The 20,988-nt window shown below is 33.2% G+C and overlaps 1 protein-coding gene across 1 annotated transcript; it reads right to left on the bottom strand.

Annotated features, from left to right (window-relative positions):
• Window positions 1–404: 404 nt before the first annotated feature.
• LOC132757053 (pseudouridylate synthase RPUSD2-like) lies at window positions 405–19,517 on the bottom strand. The gene is made up of 11 exons (XM_060748231.1): window positions 19,315–19,517; window positions 14,485–14,584; window positions 9,235–9,353; window positions 8,470–8,570; window positions 7,474–7,640; window positions 5,632–5,773; window positions 4,337–4,473; window positions 3,484–3,537; window positions 2,688–2,779; window positions 1,729–2,370; window positions 405–543 (listed from the first exon to the last, which is right to left on the bottom strand). Exons 1-11 carry the CDS (start codon window positions 19,450–19,452, stop codon window positions 469–471), a joined length of 1,767 nt encoding a protein of 588 aa, XP_060604214.1. The 5' UTR covers window positions 19,453–19,517; the 3' UTR covers window positions 405–468.
• Window positions 19,518–20,988: the final 1,471 nt, after the last annotated feature.

The raw sequence follows: 20,988 nt of genomic DNA, 5'->3' as shown, positions 1-20,988 counted from the left end.
CAACTGCAAGTTTTAACTAGGGGTCCCTGCCCAAGTGGTTAAGGTCTTCGACTGCAAACCACTTGCCCCCCACCACTGTGGGTTCGAATCCCCAACAGGGACTTTGGATTCTTTCATGTGAGGAAGCTATCCAGCCAGCTTACGGAACGTCTGTGGTTCTACTCAGGTGCCCGTTCATGCCTGAAATGATGCACAGAAGGGCACCCAAGGTCTTCCTCTATGGATAAAGCTGGAATGTCGCCATATGACCTTTGTGTCGGTGTGATGTAAAACCCAATCAAACAAACGAAACAAACAGCAAGTTTTGATAAGAGGGGCTAGTAGCTTTTGTCAGCATGTAAACAAATCCTAACATTGGCAATAATCATTCAACACACAACCACAACAAATAATAAATAACCTCATAGTGTATAATAATTTATTGAATTATACAATAATCAATATACAATGTACGAAGTTTACAAATTTTCATGTAAAATGTTCATCTCCAAAATCTTCACTTGCCCAGTCTGGTAGGGGTGCACTATAGTCAAAGGATGGACCCTGTAAAAAGAAGGATAGAAATCATTACTTCAAAGTACAGTATTATTCTACATAAAAAAATAAGAAGAACACTTAAACAATTTCTTAAATCCAACACTAATATTAAAACTTGTTACAAGTGATCAAAACTGGTAACATATAATGAAAAATGTGAGTATGGAAAATAAAACTTTTTTTTCTATTATTTTACCTGAAGTGCATACGAGTTCCTCTATACATAAAAATTCTCAGAGATTTTACTCATTATTTCAGGTAATTGAGGGCACCTGAGTAGAACCATCCAGCTTTCAATAAGCTAGCTGGATAGTTTTATCATATGAAAGACTCCAAAGTCCCTGTCAGGATTTAAACCCACAGCGCTGAAGGGCCAGTAGTTTGAATCCTGCAAGCTTATCCACTCGAGCACAGAAACCCCTCTTGTCATTAATTAATATATACAGGAATACAGATTCTTCAAGCTCTATACTGGTGGTAAAGGCCTGTCCAAATAACCACTATTATTTAATTTTATCCATGAAATATGGTGCTATATCAGTCAAATATATTTCATATTTTTTAAAAATAAATATGAAATATAAATATGAAAGTGGGCGGAGTCAAAACTGATATTTATTTTAAGGGACTTCTTTCGCCATTTTGTTTGAAAAATCTGAGAAATACAAAACAATTTTTTGTTGAATTTTGCTTTGAAAACTATCTAGAATGATAGAAAATTGTCTAACTAAGAAAATAAATCCAAACACCAATATCTTTAATTCAGTTATTAACGCTGTACAGACGTTTAAACAGTTGTTTACGTGACGTCACAAGGTAGCGCCAAATATCGCGTGCAAGACAACACGCAATAATATATTGCTGCGCGCTGTACAATTGCAGTTGCTCAGCAAGCAATAGGTTTCGTAACCATTTTTCTTTGATAATGAAATGAAATAAAAAGGATATTTTTTCGTTTTTCGTGAAATATGGTATATATTTTCACTCAACATGATAAAATGCCACATATTTTCACTCGCCGTCCCGGCTCGTGAAAATATGTGGCATTTTATCATGTTTCGTGAAAATATATTCCATATTTCACTCAAACGAAAAAATATCCTCTTAGTATTCTGTTGAACTCAGATCTTTGTCTAGTCTCAAGAGTGAAATACTTAATCAAGAAAAAAAACAACAACAAAAAATACTTGCCCTGTATCTAACAGCATGTAGATATATAATAAGTTCCTCTAGCTTAGGCTCCTGGTATAAATATTTGCATTCTACACAAAGCTCATCAATTGTCATTTTACTTTCAACAAGTTGTGCATCTGTCACTTTACCAACCATTTCAACCTGTGCAATATCACTACCCTCTTCTTTAACTGCTGAACAAGATGACGTTCCATCACACTTATCTATATTACTATCATCATTCTGGACATTCTTAGAAGTATCCGAATCATCAACGGTACTAACAACTTCTTTTATATCGTCTTTAGACTCATCCGTTTCAATGACATCACATTCTGCTTTAACACTAGATTCATCTGATGTTTCTGAAGCATCTGAACATTTAGCTGAACCATCTTCAAGTTTAACTCTTTTACAAGGTTGTTCTGATCCATTGTCTATATTTTTACCACAAGATTCATTACATTCTTGTCCCTCTTCAATCACTTTATCAGAATCTGCAGTTTTCTCAGACTCCTGATTTGCAGAACTAGTTCTTTCAACACCTGATGAAACTAGACTGTCTTTGCCAATTTTATTACCAAATTTCTCTATGTATTTTGGATTGTCACCAATTTTCCACACTCCAATATTGCTTATTTTCATAATATCTTGAGCAATCTGTAAGTAAAGATAAAAACTTTAAACTAGAAAAATGTCCATAGTACATGGATGCCCCCCAATTCCATTGTTTAATCAGTTTTCAGATGGATTGCCTGGCAAAAGGACGATCATGAGCAAATTTATATAAAGTCAGTAATTCATAACCAAGGTATATGTTTAAATTTTAAGTCAATAAAGAATAACATGGTGTAATATTATACTAGATAATTCTTGACCGAGAAAGTTAAAAGTTCTAGAAGTCATCATTTACTGGAAACTCATTTTTAACCTCATTTACTTTTTTCACTCTTCTATACAATATATAGAAGCATTACCTCTTGATCAGTCCTTTCTAACATTCCACCCTTTCCTCTGTTTGGACCAAATGCTGGACTGTTGTATAATGGATCATTACATATTGGATGACCTGAATGTCGACAGAAAGAAGCCAATAATATTAGCAACATACATAGAAGATATCTTAAAGTGTACACAGCAGGTTTTTTTTATAATTCTGTAGTACTCTACAAATCTAGGGGTTACAAGTTAGATCCCCAATTACTCCAACTAGAACTACCAAAGTCTTTTCGATAAGCTTTAAACCTTTAACTTGCAAATTTTTTTTCAATGGAATTGTTCAGCTTCCATTTTTCAGAAACTTTCGTTATCAACTTTGGGAATGTCAAGATGAAAGTATAATGTTCGTAAGCAAACAGTGTAGAGCCTGTTAAGACTACTCAGATGTGTAGACTGACCTAGCACTATGCTGACGGCAAATGCTTATTATTTTTGGTCCAAGCAATTTTAGAGTTTGAAAAAGTTGACCTTTGTAACAATGGCTCAGATCTTGCATTAATGCAAGTAAACTAGAAGTTATTTCTGTTCTGTAGTTATTGCACTTCCTTACAAGATATAACATGCAGTCCTCTGTCACCAGTATGAAATTCTCGTGGCCATTTTATAGAATTGGAGGGGTTGATAAGTGTGAAATGGTTGTTAATCGTAACTATATTGCACTAAGCCCTTGATATGTACATAATGCAGCACTGGCAATGGACACCATGTAATATACAGTTTCATTCTGTATCAGTTATAGTTTGTAATACTATTAGTATATTTATAAAGGTTTACCCAAAAACTGAAGGTGAACTCTTATCTGATGGGTCCTACCAGTATGTGGAACACCTAGAACAATAGAATAAACACAATAATTCATTATAACACACTTAAACAGAAACAGCAAAATCATTATAATAAGGACAGGCATCTAGCATTAAAGCACTATTTTTTTTGTGTGACTCCAGTAAGGTTTTTTGACATGATGGGACTGGGATTATTTTTCCAAGAATTGTTGTTTTTTGGTTGTTTATTTTTTTTTGAAGGGGGTGGGGGGGGGGTGGGGGTGTATTTGGTTTTACATCACACCAACAAAGTATAGGTCATAAAGACTTTTCCAGCTTAACTGGTGGAGGTAGACCTCATGTGCTCCTTTTTGCATTATTTCATGCACAAACGGGCACCTGAGTAGAACCATCAATGTTCCGTAAGCCAGCTGGATACCTTCCTCACATGAAAGTGTCCAAAGTCCCTGTTCAGATTCAGACTTGTTCCCATTTTATTGATCTGAACCATTTTCAGATTGTTCCAATTCCCCTTTTTTCCAAAATAATAATTTTAAATGTGCATAATGACCTCAAAACAAAGTGTTGTCATCCTTAAACTTTAAATTGGACAAATAACTGCACTAACTATTGATTTTTAATTTCATTCCAAGTATATTACTTAATTATCCTATGCAGATTTTTTTATTACTTGATCTATATAAATATTTCAAATTTTTAGTTTTTAGATTTTTTCAACACAGCACATGCACATTTTTTTATCTTATTGTACAACATCTGTTATAGTTTCTAAAGATATCATTGATTAAAACAAAAGTTCTAAATGATAAAAGTTTGACATAATACTAGATCAAGGTACATACATTTCACAACACTTGTTTTCCCATTATAACTTAGTCTTGTAAAGGTTGTTGAACTTTCCTTTCCATTTGGATCCACTTTACATAAAGCTATTGAAAGAGACATACTGCCTAAAGGCTCATTACATACAACTTCCCCACTGAAAAGAATACACAATAAACCTCCTTGAGTAGAGCAATTCCCTTTTCTCCATTCTTTAGGAGGAGATATTTACATTTATTAAATATTTTTCATTTTACCTGAATTTTATTATTTATGTGGGTCTTTTTAACTATTTAAACTACATTTGATTTGAATTTGTGACTTGAGCAATATTGATATTTTAATTTTTTTTCTTTTGAATATTGTATCATTTATTTGATTATATTGTACAGTACTTTTGAATGTGTCAATGTGAATGAAAAAAGTGCTTAAGAAGTTTGGTATATAATAATAATAATAATAATTGAAATATTGAAAAATATTGATGAAATAAAATGTGTTTTTTTCATTTTCTGTATTTTCACAGTAAAAATATATTTTTCACTGCAGTGAAATATATTTTCCGTATTGTTACTGGTGTCTTGCCGTACTACTTTCTTCTAAATTCAGCCAATACACAAATTTTAAGAGGAAGCCTTTCAACCTTCAATTCTACCTTAGGTTAAACTTCACTCTAAGTTTCAATTCTACCAAAAGTAAACAATTACTCAAAGTTTCAATTCTACTAAAAGTAAAACTTTACTCTAAGTTTCAATTCTACCTTAGGTAAAACATCACTCTAAGTTTCAATTCTACCTTAGGTAAAACTTCACTCTAAGTTTCAATTCTACCTTAGGTAAAACTTCACTCTAAGTTTCAATTCTTAACACATGTTAAACTTCACTCTAAATATAACCTCTTCAGAGCAATACCTCTCAGCAACAACCAACAAATTTGTCTCCAAAAAGAAAAGGTGTTGCTTTGCAAAGGTTATACTGAATATTGGAAGATATAGCAAAGTATACTTAAATCACAAGACCATCCAAATTCAAAAGATAATTTCATTGGTTATTTTCAAGTAAACATGCAGGAACAACAATAGTATCACATATCTATAATTTGTGTATGAAAAATCAGCTAATACAAGCATAACCAGCAAGGTGTATGTTAATCAACACAAACTTAAAATTATAAGTTAAAAAATAGGAAAGAAAGTCATATTGTTACTCTGGGTAATATTTTTTCAGATGTCATTCCATCTACTTTTTACTTATTTGTAAAGTTTGTAAGAATGTGATACAGTAACAAAATATTATCCTTAGCATACAAAACTTACTCGGGAAATTTTCCTACCACTCTACACACATATTCCTTATGTAGTTCTTTATCCTGTAACTGTTTCTCTAATTTCTTTGACACTGATGTGGTTTTAGGAAATATCAACACCCCTGAGGTAAGTCTGTCCAGCCTATACAGATCTGAAATATATCATAATAACTGTTTTTATTCCATTTGTTTTTTAAGTCCTTTAGGTAATGTTCTGTAAAATCAACACTGCCAAGGCAATCAACAGTACCAAGCACACAAACACTGACAGGGGCATCAACACCACCAAGTCAATCAATACTGCCTAGGACATTCTGTGACATTTCATTTATCGTGGTCACAGTAGACTTGATCCATCACATTTAAGTGGGTACCTATGTAGAACCACCTACTTTTTTGTATTACAAACATTAATATCCTCCTAAAATAAAATATTCAAGCACATGGTTAAATTCTGATCCATCTCATTAAAGGCAGAAGATAACAAGAACAAGTTGATGCTCCCCGAATAGGTTTTGGACACAGGAAATTGTAGTGTCAGAGTTATGTCACAGACAAAGTTCAAAGTTTAAACATGAACAAAGGGCCATAACTCCAAAATGAGGCAAGGCAGAGTTAAGGTTCTTTTTCACTGCACTTCTATTTAATGAGATCAATCTACCTACAAAGTTTCATGTTGATACCTCTAATCCTTTCATATATATGTCCCGTATGAAGTTTAAAAATGCAGAAAGTAAAAACTAGTATAAGTCATTGGAAAAAAAGGGTAATAACTCAACTAGGAAAAATCACTGTTGTTAAGTCAATATTGCTTCCTTTATTTACTGACTGTTTTACAAGCCTACCTACACCTAATACTGCTTTTTTGAAAACACTTAATGACTTATTTTATGTTTTATACGGGAAGGTAAGGCAAAATAAAACAATCTGTAATCATTAAAAAATACAAAGAAGGTGGCCTTAACATGGTAGATATTAGTAGTTATGTTCATTCTTTGAAAACAAGGTCATGCTGTGACCTTGACCTTCAAGGAAGCGACCCAAATGTTGCACGCAATACGTCATCTCAATATGGTGATCATTTCTGTGAAATAGTTGTAAAACCCGACTTCAAATAACGAAGTTATGGGCCGGTCAGGATTTTGCTGCAAGGTCATGCTGTGTCCTTGACCTTCAAGGTAGCGACCCAAATGTTGCGCCCGACACGTCGTCTCAATATGGTGATCATTTCTGTGTACTAGTTGTAGCATCCGACTAAAATAACAAAGTTATGGGCCGGAGACGAATTCGGGACGAACATATGGACCAACTGACTGACGGACTGACAACCCGGCGACTATATGAAATATAAAAATGTCAGTGATTTAAACAACTGCACCAGTATGATTCTCTGAATGAATGATGGACGGTTTTGAAATATTTATTCAATTGGTCATTCTAAATAAACTTCTAAACTGATTAGCATGATCATTATGACTTTTACATCCTGTCATCATACAAATCTTAAATTTGGCTTTCGTTTCTTTTCTCTATTACCATGACCTTTGACCTCAAAATCAATCTGGATACCCTATAGTAATGACCCAACTACAGTAGCAAAGACAAGCTTTAGTTTCTTTGTTTGTTTGCTTTGTGTTTAATGTCACATCAACACAGTATAGGTCATATCACAACGTTCCAGCTTTACTGGTGGAGGAAGACCTCAGGTGCCAACACGAGCTTTAGTAGTGAAGGTGACGGTAACATGGTTTGTACAGGCCAGACTTTATTCTGACAGACAACAAAAGACTTCCCATTATCACCACAAGAGAAAAATAGAAAGAAGGTAAAGATGTTAAAGTAAGATAAATACTCCTGAGATTGTCATATCCATATTCATATTTGAGCAGCATAGTGATAGAGTTGTATCTGTATCTACCACACGGGTGAACCGGGATCGAGGCTGGTTTATTGACAACAACAAGTTCTTCGGTATCGTCAATTATATCTATAGGTACGTCTAACACTGGCATCTCATGTCTACAATGTTTCATAAATTATAGATGTACTTTTGTACATTAAAAGTCCAATTTATTTTACAATAATGATTTTATAATACTGTAATTTTGTAACATTGATTTTCATTAGACCAAGGTGATATCAATATTATGATATCTATACACCAATATACAATGGCTGCAGTACCATTTGAACCTATTGGTTTGAATCCCAACATGGACTTTGGATTCTTTCATTTGAGAAAGCTATTTAGCTAGCTTACAGAAAGTCAGTGGTAATACTCAGGTGCCCGTTCGTACCTGAAATAATGCACGGAAGGGTAACTGAGGTCTTCATCCATCAGTAAAGCTGAAATGTCGCCATATGACCTATACTGTCTTGGTGTGATGTTAAACCCAATCAAACAAACTGACAATGGTTGCAGTAAAATTATGTTCCTTTTTTTATTTTTATCAATGAAAGCATTTTTCTGCAGCATGAAAACTTTGTTATGAATACTTTTGAAAGATTAAACTAACAGTGTTCAAATGATTGTTTGCTACAAAGAATACAAAACTAAATAGCCGATAAGAAACAAGTTGTAGTTATAATAAAGTATATATGAGCCGCGTCATGACAAAACCAACAAAATGGTTTTGCGACCAGCATGGATCCAGACCAGCCTGCGCATCCGCGCCGTCTGATCAGGATCCATGCTGTTCGCTTATCAACTCTATTACAAGTGGAGAAACTGACAGCGAACAGCATGGATCCTGATCAGACTGCTTGGATGCGCAGGCTGGTCTGGATCCATGCTGGTCGCAAACACAATATGTTGGTTTTGTCATGACACGGCTCAATTTTCATTTACCTGTGACATCTATGCTCCATCCTCATGCCATTTTTTAGAACAAAGTCTACCGGAACTTTTTTCCCATTCACAGTTAAATTTCCATTATCAAACTCTTTTACCTTTAAACAAAGAGAAGTTGCTAGTGTTAAGTTATTATCAAGTTTTACTACAAACAAGACTCCTTAACCAAACTTTTAGACCAATGAAACAAAGGCCCTTGTCCTGCTGAATTTCTTATGAGAACTTGTCCAGCTACTAATGTTGGTACTGTCAAAAATGAAAAGGAAACTTGATTTTTGTCCGCTACAATAGTATAGAACTGCATGGATATGCAGACTGATCTGCCTCTATACTGGTGGTAATATATTTAAAGTTTGTTTCCTATATTTAAAGAATAAACTTATTGCTACAAGTAAACAAATTTTTTTTGGCTTAAGAACCATTTCAGTTATTTTTTAGTGTTAATAAATTCTGATTACTATCTAGTTTTACTTCAAGTAAATGCAGACCACACTAATCATCTTATTCAATGGAAGACATACTGTGGTTTTAAAAAACAAAGAATGAAATTTGTCATGCTACAGACTCCAACTCACTGATCACAGATCTACTAACCTTATGCTCTTTAAATACAATTTTATGAATTTTTTTTGTATCATGACATATATGTATGCATTTGTGACCATGATAAAACTATATGCCACCCTTTAGGGTCATAAAAAAATCACTGCATATACTCATATGTCTAATTTCTATACTGATATAAACAGATATACAACTTACAGGATCAACTCCGGAAGTATAAAATTCTGATTTATAAACTTCCATTACAGTTTTTCCTATCCACCTCCCCTTGATGAAACTACCAAATGAGTAATAATATGGGTACACTTTTCTTAAACCTGTAAAATAAGACAATAAACAATTTTTGATGACCGACCTGATTTTCTACAAAAAATAAATAAATTTTAAAAAAATCCCCCTAAATAAAACTGGCACACACTTTCAAATGATTCATTGCATTTTATTTACTGAGGTGAACACAGCCCAGATGTTCTTGAATAAATGATTAGGCATGCACTGACATGACAGACACACTTAAAAGTAATGATTAATCTTTAGTAGACAGTACACTTATGCTAATCAGGTCACTTTAGGAATATATCTGTAGAGTTATAAATAGTCTTAGATTTTATCAAACATATTTAAAGATACAGTTACTGATGCTGTACTATGCACTGACCAACATGCTGTGATAATAAAGGTAACATAAGCTTTACCACACTTTCCTACACTTGTGTTAACCCTTACCACCCTAGATATTTTTAATGAAATAGTCCATCTTTTAATCTGGACTAACCCATTCATAACTTTTTGGGGAAAACTTCACGATTTGTACAGACTGAATACTCAAAGGTGCAGACCATGATAAGGCAGCATGGGTGACCATGTGCCAGCTTACCTTGGTCTGCACTGGATGCACAGATAGAGGCAGTTGCCACTAGCAGGTAAAGGAGATTATTTATAGAATAATTTGAATGAAAGGCATGAGAAAATGACCCTTAACATCAATTTTACAATTTATGATGTCAAAGACGTTAACATAAAATAACAAGAGCTGTCGGTAGGACAGCACGCTGGACTATTCTAAGTGCTTGATAGTAAAAAAGCTTTGATAATGTTAAATTTTCTAAGTTCACAAAAGGGCTAATTTTTTTTTATAAATTCATGTTATAGGCCTTAGAGAGAGTCTAATTATACAGTATTGGCTTGACTATTTGGAAGGTAATGTCACAAGGGTGTTTTATTAATTAATTAATAATACTAATTACCTATGAATACATAAATTTGACAGAAAAGGTACAAAGGCTTGTTATTAAGATGTTTTATCAAGTAAATCACTGCTTTATTATTATGAATGCATAAAATTGTCCATAAAAAGGCACAAACCCTTCAGTTGTTATGGAGATAACAGCTTACAAGCAAAACTTTACCATGAATTTCTAAGTTGAAAAAGGGGAGAAAAATCAGCCTAAATGCAAGATAGAATTATGGATCTTTGTCAGTGACCTACAATTATGACCCTAAATGCATATGTCAAGTTTTAAATAAATATCTTTAATAGTTATTGAGATATGTAAAACTTGCATGTAAACATTAACCAAGAGACTAAGTAGAAAAGGGGATATGAATCAGCCTTAATGCAAGATAGAGTTATGGAACTTGGTCAGTGACATACAATTATGACCCTCCAATTATGACCCTAAGTGCATGTGTAAAGTTTCAAGTAAATATCTTTGAAGACCTTTAACCTTTAACCAAAATTTCTAAGTTTCAAAGGGGCAAATAATTCTGCAAATATTGCAAGCAGAGTTATGCAATTTTGAATACTGATGTACATTGTTACTATAAAAAAGTATTTCAAATTTCAATTGAATATCTCAAACAATAATTGAGAAATTTGACTATACAAAAAAACTTTAACCAAAATTTCTAAGTTCCAAAGGGGCATAATTCTGTCAATATTGTAGGCAGAGTTGTCCAACTTGTCAATCTGATGTACCTTGTTACTATAAATAAGTATTGTAAGTTTCAATTGAATATCTCAAGCAATAATTGAGATATTTGACTTTACAAAAAACTTTAACCAAAATTTCTAAGTTAACAAGAGGGCCATGATGGCCCTGAGGTCGCTCACCTGTATATTTGGTCCCCCCCCCAACATTGCAAGGCCAATTTAACCCAAGGGCTTTTATTTGCACATCCATAAGAAGATGTTTCATGCTAAACATCTCAGCTTTAGCTCATTGGGCTTTTTAAAAGAAGATTTTTTTTAAGTTTTTACTATAAACATCTAGTTAAAAACAATGACAACCCTGGGGCCGGGCCAGTTTTGACCCCAGGGCTTTTATTTGAACAAACTTTCTAGACACTTACTAGAAGATGTTTCATGCTTAATATCTAAACTCTAGCTATTTGGGTTTTTTCAAAGAAGATTTTAAGTTTTTGCTATACACATATAAAGAAAATCAATGACCCCCGGGGTGGGGCCAATTTTGACCCCAGGGCTTTTATTTGAACAAACTTGGTAGACACCTATTAGAACATGTTTGATGCTAAATATCTTAGCCATAGCTCTTTGAGTTCTTTAAAAGAAGATTTTTTAAGTTTTTACTATATGCATATAGGGAAAATCAATGACCCCCCCGGGGCGGGGCCAAGTTTGACCCCAGGGCTTTTATTTGAACAAACTTGGTAGACACTTATTAGAACATGTTTCATGCTAAATATCTTAGCTCTAACTCTTTTGGTTCTTTAAATGAAGATTTTTTAAGTTTTTACTATATGCATATTAGGAAAATCAATGACCCCCCGGGGCGGGGCCAATTTTGACCCCAGGGCTTTTATTTGAACAAACTTGGTAGACACTTATTAGAGCATGTTTGATACTAAATATCTTAGCTCTAACTCTTTTGGTTCTTTAAAAGAAGATTTTTTAAGTTTTTTACTATATGCATATAGGGAAAATTAATGACCCCCTGGGGCGGGGCCAATTTTGACCCAAGGGCTTTTATTTGAACAAACTTGGTAGACACCCATTAGAACATGTTTGATGCTCAATATCTTAGCCATTAGCTCTTTGAGTTCTTTAAAAGAAGATTTTTAAGTTTTTACTATATGCATATAGGGAAAATCAATGACCCTCTGGGACAGGGCCAATTTTGACCCCAGGGCTTTTATTTGAACAAACTTGGTAGACATTCACTAGAAGATGTTTCATGTCAAATATCTAAGCTCTAGCTTTTACGGTTCTTTAAAAGAAGATTTTTTAAATTTTTACTATATGCATATAGGGAAAATCAATGACCCCCCGGGGCGGGGCCAATTTTGACCCCAGGGCTTTTATTTGAACAAACTTGGTAGACACTCACTAGAAGATATTTCATGTCAAATATCTTAGCTCTAGCTCTTTGGGTTCTTTAAAAGAAGATTTTTTAAGTTTTTACTATATGCATATAGGGAAAATCAATGACCCCCTGAGGCTGGGCCAATTTTGACCCCAGGGCTTTTATTTGAATAAACTTGGTAGACACTCACTAGAAGATGTTTCATGCCAAATATCTAAGCTCTAGCTTTAACAGTTCTTTAAAAGAAGATTTTTTAAGTTTTTACTATATGCATATAGGGAAAATCAATGACCCCAGGGCCGGGGCCAATTTTGACCCCAGGGCTTTTATTTGAACAAACTTGGTAGACACTCACTAGAAGATGTTTCATGCCAAATATCTTAGCTCTAGCTCTTTGGGTTCTTTAAAAGAAGATTTTTTAAGTTTTTACTATATGCATATAGGGAAAATCAATGACCCCCTGGGGCCGGGCCAATTTTGACCCTAGGGCTTATATTTAAACAAACTTGGTAGACACTCATTAGAAGATGTTTCATGACAAATATCTAAGCTCTAGCTCTTACGGTTCTTTAAAAGAAGATATTTAAAGATTTTTCTTTTGGTTGCCATGGCAACAAGAGTTCTGCATGAAATGGAATTCTTTGAACAATCTTGATAGAGCTTCATACAAAGAGTATTCCTGCCAAGTTTCATTAACATTGGCCTTGTGGTATCATAGAAGATGTCTTTAGAATATTTAAAATGTGGACGGACGACTGACGACGGACGCCATTTGGTTGGCCATTCTAAAAGCTCACCTGCACTTTGTGCAAGGTGAGCTAAAAAGGGGCATAATTCTGTCAATATTGTAGGCAGAGTTATCCAACTTGTCAATCTGATGAACCTTGTTACTATAAATAAGTATTGTAAGTTTCAATTGAATATCTCAAGCAATAATTGAGATATTTGACTTTACAAAAAACTTTAACCAACACAGATGCGGACGCTGACTCAGGGGCGACTACAATAGCTCTCATATTCTTCGAATAGTCGAGCTAAAAATGTGAATTACCCTTGAAATGTTAAAGATAAAATATGAATAGGTAACCATAAGCAAATTTCAAAAGTTTTTTTTTTATTTATTTCAAGAGCTAAAGAATTGAATTTCTTAAAGAATTCAATATGACAATTTAAAAAAGTAAGTGACATTAAGGTATTAGCATCCTAATGCATTACCTCCGCATTGAAGAGTATTCAAATAGGCTAGAACTACTGTTAACTACATTGAAAATGAGGGCCATGGGTTCAATCCCTAGAAGGGTTAACTTTTTTTTTCTTTCTTTTTTTCTTTAAAATTATTTATGTATCTCTCATGTCCTATTTGGAAAGAAAAAAAGTGTTTAATTTTGATTTTTTAATTTATATAGGTATTTATTGGCTAAATTATGCTAAATCTAGCAATAAATATGGTACCTGATATTTTCAAAGTGTAATATAATCAAAACTAGACGGTAAAAGTATTTCATATTTTACAAGATCAACCAATATACTTCTTTAAAAATTTAGGGAAACTTTGAAAACAGGCACTCATTTGGGTAAATTTTAAGATTTTTTTAAATTAGGCTCCCGAAGTAGAAAAATGGTCAGACATGTGGTAAAAATGGGTGGGGTAGGGTAACATTTTTATACAGATTTCATAAATTTTAAGTAGAAACCATAATTTTGCTTATGTGGATTGTTAGCTGAATGGTACTATTTGTTTCTTACCAAAAATTAATGGGAAAACATTTTTCATTAGAATGTTATTGCAGATTATTTAAAGGTTCCTCATTTCTAAAAAAGGACCCTCATAACATCCTAGCTTGAGTTCAGAAAAGTGGCCATAACTTGATTTCCGTACGGTAAACTTTCTTTAAATCTTGCATACATGTGTACTTTAAGGTATACATCTGACCTATGATGTCAATTTTTTAGTTCCTGATAGTGCCCATTAGGGTCCTAATACCTTAAGAGTCGTTTTCTGATGCCGGCGTTCATTTTATTAGAGCAATTATGGAAAGATCATATACAATACATGTAACCATGAATGTTTTACTCATGAAAAATTAATTTATTTATTGGCAAACACAGAATATTATTATTCTACCATTTTCTATATAGTACGAGGTTTCACGTTCCAAGTCCGCAGATGTTTTCCATACTTTATCATCTTTATGTTGCTTGCTGTATAAAACAAATGCTCGTTTCTGAAATATACAAATTTACTTATTAGCTTGTACATGTACATTGTATTTTCATATGAGTCTGCCTATCTCCATGATGGAAATGGACTGCATTAAGCTGGTAAGTACTTGTAAACAGTGTACAAAAATGCAATATTTTTAAGCCAAGCAATATATAGAACAATTACATTATGGTAAGAATGTCAATGTTTATTTACACTTGTGGGAGATAATTGTGCAATGTATACATGTGGTTTTCTGTATCTTTACAAACAATGAAGAATATGAAAAAAACAAGAACTGTCGGAGGACAGTAAGACTCGACTATTCGAAAAAATTGTCACAAGGGTGTTTTAATAATGCTTACCTATGAATACATAAAATTGACCGAAAAGGTACAAAGGCTTGTTATTAAGATGTTTTATCAAGTAAATCACTGCTTTATTATTATTAATGCATAAAATTGTCCCAAAAAAGGCACAAACCCTTCAGTAGAGATAACAGCTTACAAGCAAAACTTTACCATGAATTTCTAAGTTGAAAAAGGGGAGAACAATCAGCCTAAATGCTAGATAGAATTATGGATCTTGGTCAGTGACCCACAATTATGACCTTACATGCACATGTGAAGTTTTAAATAAATATCTTTAATAGTTATTGAGATTTGTAAAACTTGCATGTAAACATTAACCAAGAGACTAAGTAGGAAAGGGGAGATAGATCAGCCTAAATGATAGATAGAGTTATGGAACTTGGTCAGTAATATACAAGTATGACCCTTCATGCATATGTGAAGTTTCAAATCAAAATCTCTGACAGTTATTGAGATATGTAAAACTTACATGTAAACATTTACCTAGAGACTAAGTAAAAAAGGGGGAGATAAATCAGCCTAAATACATGACACATATATGAGTGCTGTTCAGTGATCATTATTTATGACCACAAATATACATATGATCTTGAGATGTGACCTTCAATCATGACCCTAAGTACATGTGTAAAGTTTCAAGTAAATATGATATCTTTATAGACCTTTAACCTTTAACCAAAATTTCTAAGTTTCAAAGGGGAAAATAATTCTGCAAATATTGCAGGTAGAGTTATGCAACTTTGCAAACTGATGTACATTGTTACTATAAAAAAGAATTGTAAATTTCAATTGAATATCTCAACAATAATTGAGATATTTGACTTAACAAAAAACTTTAACCAAAATTTCTAAGTTAAAAAGGGGCATAATTCTGTAAATATTGTAGGCAGAGTTATCCAACTAGTCAATCTGATGTACATTGTTACTATAAATAAGTATTGTAAACTTCAATTGAATATCTCAAGCAATAATTGAAACTTTAACCAATGCAGACGCGGACGCCGGGGCGACTACAATAGCTCTCATATTCTTCGAATAGTCGAGCTAAAAAATGATCATGATCATAAGATATTTGCCAACTTGAAAAGTCTTAAATTGTAAAGCAGAAATAAAAGTACAAGTATAGAGATAATTGCTATTATATCAGAATAACCTTGAAAGATACACTTTAAAAGTGCTAGAGAAAAAGGAGCTTACATATAAAGTATATTAAATTTCTGTTCAATTTCACTATTAACTCATTCTTTTTTAATGAACCTTTCTACTCTAAAAGTTTTGACAAATCTATCATTATAGATATTGTATCTCTTAAGTAAGTCAATGAGTATAAATGGGTATAAACATTACAAGTATCATGTCAATAACTTGAAGAATTAGGCTGAATGGTAATGACAAAGTCATTTTGATAAAATAAGTCTCTAATATCAATAAGGCTCCCACGTTTACAATTTTTTGTAAACGTTTACACAATTGTTAAGAACCGAAACGATACCGTTTAAATGGTGGTACTTCTATGTACTATACTACACCATGTATTCAAGCTGCCAATTGATGATATATATTTTTAATACATGTACAAATAAATAGTGTTCATGCCTTCATGGCTCATCATGATTGAGTCGGCACACATTTTCTGCATAGTATCCCCATTTCACTCTTTTGAGCAACAAATGTAAATCAACTTTACCAAAAATGTATTATATCACGAGCGATTATTGCACTGTGATGCTGTCTAGATGTTTGTTACCACCCATTTCCCATTTTTTACTTTGGAATAAATCAATTAGAATTAATAGAATTCATGATTACAGGCAATGATTAATATTTTTTGTATGACAATAATATGGTCATTTCGATGAAACGGTAAAACATTTCGTAAACGTTTACAAATGAAAATCGAAACGGATCTGTTTAAACATGTAACCGTGGGGGCCTTAATTATCAAGTAGATATATTAGAATAGAGATAAAAAAAACAACAACAATGATGAAATAACATTCAATATAAACCTTGTTTTACTTTTAGGAAATTGACACATTTGTTACGGCTCATGCTTTTACCAATTTATGAATACTCCTGTTTTTGGAGTGCTGGTGGAGATGGCGAATTATTCGACACCTGGGACAAGTACGAAGATGTTGAGATGACTATGGCCTTGTGGGAAATCTGAACAGTCATTTTGGGAATTTTCACATTAGAAATTGGGAATTTTCATGTGTCTTTTTTCCATTGGGAACAGTACCTTTTTCGGGAAGTAGTTATATAAAGAAAAAAAACACTGTTTTGTAATGTGTTATGCTTTTATTAAATATAGCTATTATACTAAAGAAAATAATAGGTTCAAATTTTCAATATCTTGTCTTTCATTGCGTGAAAATGTGTGATAAACCACACATTAAGACCCACGATAATTGAACGATGTGCCCATTACACAATAGATTTAGATATTTTTTGCACTTTATAATACTGCAAGTTTGTAACATCATTTTTCATTGGAAAATCGTGACGTTTATATAGTTTTATATACATGGCTGCTGTCGATTCATGAAGAAATATAAATTTTTTTCTCTAAAAAATGATGCTTGCTGTATTATAAATTCGTTATAAAGATAGTTGACAGGTTATATGGCCGTACATAAACGGCTGTTTGCAATATAACCCTTGCCTAACGGCTCGGGTTATATTTACAAACAGCCGTTTATATAGGGCCATATAACCTGTCAACGATCTTTATAACTAATAATATAAATTAAATTTGACGAAACCAAAACCTGTTTTATTATTAAGATTAGTTTGGCGAACCGGTAGGTCGAGGCAACTGTAAGATTTCAATGACTAAAGTATATAGGTTAAATCACAGGCAATCGGTGCGTGGCTTGGATAGTATACATGTACATGACCACGCCCACTTACTTTTTTATAAATTTTTTTTTTTTTTCACTAATAAAATATTTTTTTATTCAAAATATTTTTAAAATATCTTATTTTCAATAAATCAACAAAGAAAATTTGTTTTTAAAAAATTTCATCCATATATACTATTAATATAGTAAAGGTAGAAAGGTTCGCCAGCGGACCTACCACCAGGCCTTATGTTACCTCCCAGATCTTTGTTAATTGTCAACCAATTTTCACCAAATAAAGTGCAATCTACGCAGAAATGATTTTTCTTTCGAAAAATGTACAATATTAGAACAGTTGGTACGACAAAAGATGGAATTTTAAAGCAAAAATGCACTTTTTGTCTAGGTCGGCCATCGCATGACCGAGCCGAAAGTAGACGATTTTGAACATAAATCGATCTTTTTCTTAAGAACAAACTAATGTCAGTACATGCAAACAGTTGAAATAGAAAAGGCAGCTATAAAACTATCGCTTACCGGTCCAAAGTTAATCCAAAACGTCTGCAGGTACGCACTTTCGGTAGTTATTTGCACTAACTTTTTAAATTTCCCGACATTGTACATGTATACAAATTCTGATCCGGATATTCAAGGTACGCATGCTCGGTTCCCGCTGGTACCCAGCTTCGCTCAATTTTTATTATGCGAAAAGGGGTACGCATCAGATACATCCGGGTCAGCATTTGTATACATGTAATGTCAGGGAATTTAAAAAGTTAGTGCAAATAACTACCGAAAGTGCGTACCTGCAGACGTTTTGGATTAACTTTGGACCGGTAAGCGATAGTTTTATAGCTGCCTTTTCTATTTCAACTGTTTGCATGCACTGACATTAGTTTGTTCTTAAGAAAAAGATCGATTTATGTTCAAAATCGTCTACTTTCGGCTCGGTCATGCGATGGCCGACCTAGACAAAAAGTGCATTTTTGCTTTAAAATTCCATTTTTTGTCGTACCAACTGTTCTAATATTGTACATTTTTCGAAAGAAAAATCATTTCTGCGTAGATTGCACTTTATTTGGTGAAAATTGGTTGACAATTAACAAAGATCTGGGAGGTAACATAAGGCCTGGTGGTAGGTCCGCTGGCGAACCTTTCTACCTTTACTATATTAATAGTATATATGGATGAAATTTTTTAAAAACAAATTTTCTTTGTTGATTTATTGAAAATAAGATATTTTAAAAATATTTTGAATAAAAAAATATTTTATTAGTGAAAAAAAAAAAAATTTATAAAAAAGTAAGTGGGCGTGGTCATGTACATGTATACTATCCAAGCCACGCACCGATTGCCTGTGGGTTAAATCTGTAGAAAACATGTCATTTTCATAACATAACGCACAGAATTTGAAATTAAGGCTTCATGATAAGATTTTCTAACAAGCCGCTTAATCGGCCATTGGAGCAAGACTTTCTTGTTATAAGTTATATCCGAATTAATTCATATCCGAAAACACTATTCGTGAAAATGGTTACCCTTCTCTGTGCTCGGAGGGATATTCCCTCCTCGTAGTCTTTCTTCCGTTGTTTTACATTCATACTCTCAGAAGACATTCTTGTGACGTTAAATGTTGGAATATTACGTAAATTTAAGGATGTTCTTTGTAAAATCATCACGTTTACATGGGCGCTGCCATATTGTTAACAATACAACCCAAAGAAATAAAATGACGAAAAAGTAATTCTTGGTGAACACTTGTATATAGTAATCTCCTAGAAATTTTGTGCTAATGAAGCATTGGATTTTGTTTATTTTTTTGTGTATATTTTTCTTTATTCCGGTTGTAATATGTTCACAATTTTGTATTTTAATTATGTCGCATGTTCTAATGAATCATGTCAGTACAGTATTGAAATAAATCTTGTAAAAACTTGAAAATCAAATCCGTCTCAAAACGTAAAAAGTATTTCATGATCTACCCTGATTTAAACCACACACCATTCGCCAACTTTGGAAACGTGGTCGACTGTACATTCGAATACCTCCTCCCAAGAACTATTAGTTTTTATTTAAAATGCTATAGAGGCAATATACAAAACGAAATAAGGAATTCACACTCACCAGTTGACACTGACCAGTTGTAATTAGACGAGGTCATTGTAATATTTATATAGTATATTTGCATGACTTACTAGCACACAAACTAAACAAGTCCCGAAGGTATTATATGTGTTGCATCCAAGTGTAAACTAACAAACTCCCAAACATCAAGTAAACATATATACAGTAACAATAACGATATTTGATATTAAAGGCGTGGCTTAATCTAACATGTAGACTTGCTTACTACAGTCATTTTTTCTGAAGATTCACAAGAATAAGAAGAAGTTATACTCTTTCCTCAAATCAATAAAAACATGGAAAAAACACAACAGAGGATAGAGTGAGGACACTCCTAATGGTTTAAATCCGTGCAAAGCATCAGACTCCGACCAAATCTCCCTATTATGTGGTTTAAATGAACTTCACATTGAAGTTCTGTTTTCATCCACCTCTTCCAAATGTCCTTTTAATCTGGTATCGCACAAAATGACTAGCATTGCCCCTGTCTGTAAGAAAGGCCCAAAATGTAAATCCGCTAATTACAGACCGATCTCATTAACATATATTGCCTCTTATAGCTAATGGAGCAAATAAGGTATCCGCTATCATGTTTTTCTATGACAAATTGATATCCTAGAAACCCTTTTTTACATGTTTCAGGTCAAATAGAGCTGTGAAAGCTGTCAAATTTTCTCAGGAATTCGAAGTTCATGGCAATATTGTGCAAAGCCAATAGACAGATATTATAATCATGGGATTCAGCAAAACATTCCATAAAGTTGTGTCTGTTTTGTTGCTGGGAGTATAATTATAAAGTAGACTTCAGAATCTCCTCCTTGAACTATAATGACTAGGTGTTAACTCTGAGAATGGACCGGAAGATTTGAAAATCTTACATAAAAGACAAGCACTTTTTCTCCACTAGGGGAAGAACTAAATCACATCTTTAAAACATTTCAAAACAACGGGGATCAGTACGAAACGACTAAAACAAAGCTAGCAGAATAATTTGCTCAAAATTAATGTCAGGAATTTATAGAATTCTGACCAATCAATTTTCTAAACTATATCATATGAATGCTGTTTGTACGTACAGAAATGCTATT

The sequence above is a fragment of the Ruditapes philippinarum genome, unplaced genomic scaffold (genome assembly GCF_026571515.1).
Source record: "Ruditapes philippinarum isolate M1 unplaced genomic scaffold, ASM2657151v2 ctg109_1_1_1_1, whole genome shotgun sequence".
Lineage (NCBI taxonomy): Eukaryota > Metazoa > Mollusca > Bivalvia > Venerida > Veneridae > Ruditapes > Ruditapes philippinarum.
Note: the sequence above shows the minus strand (reverse complement) of the source record. Positions and strands in the feature narration are given on the sequence as shown.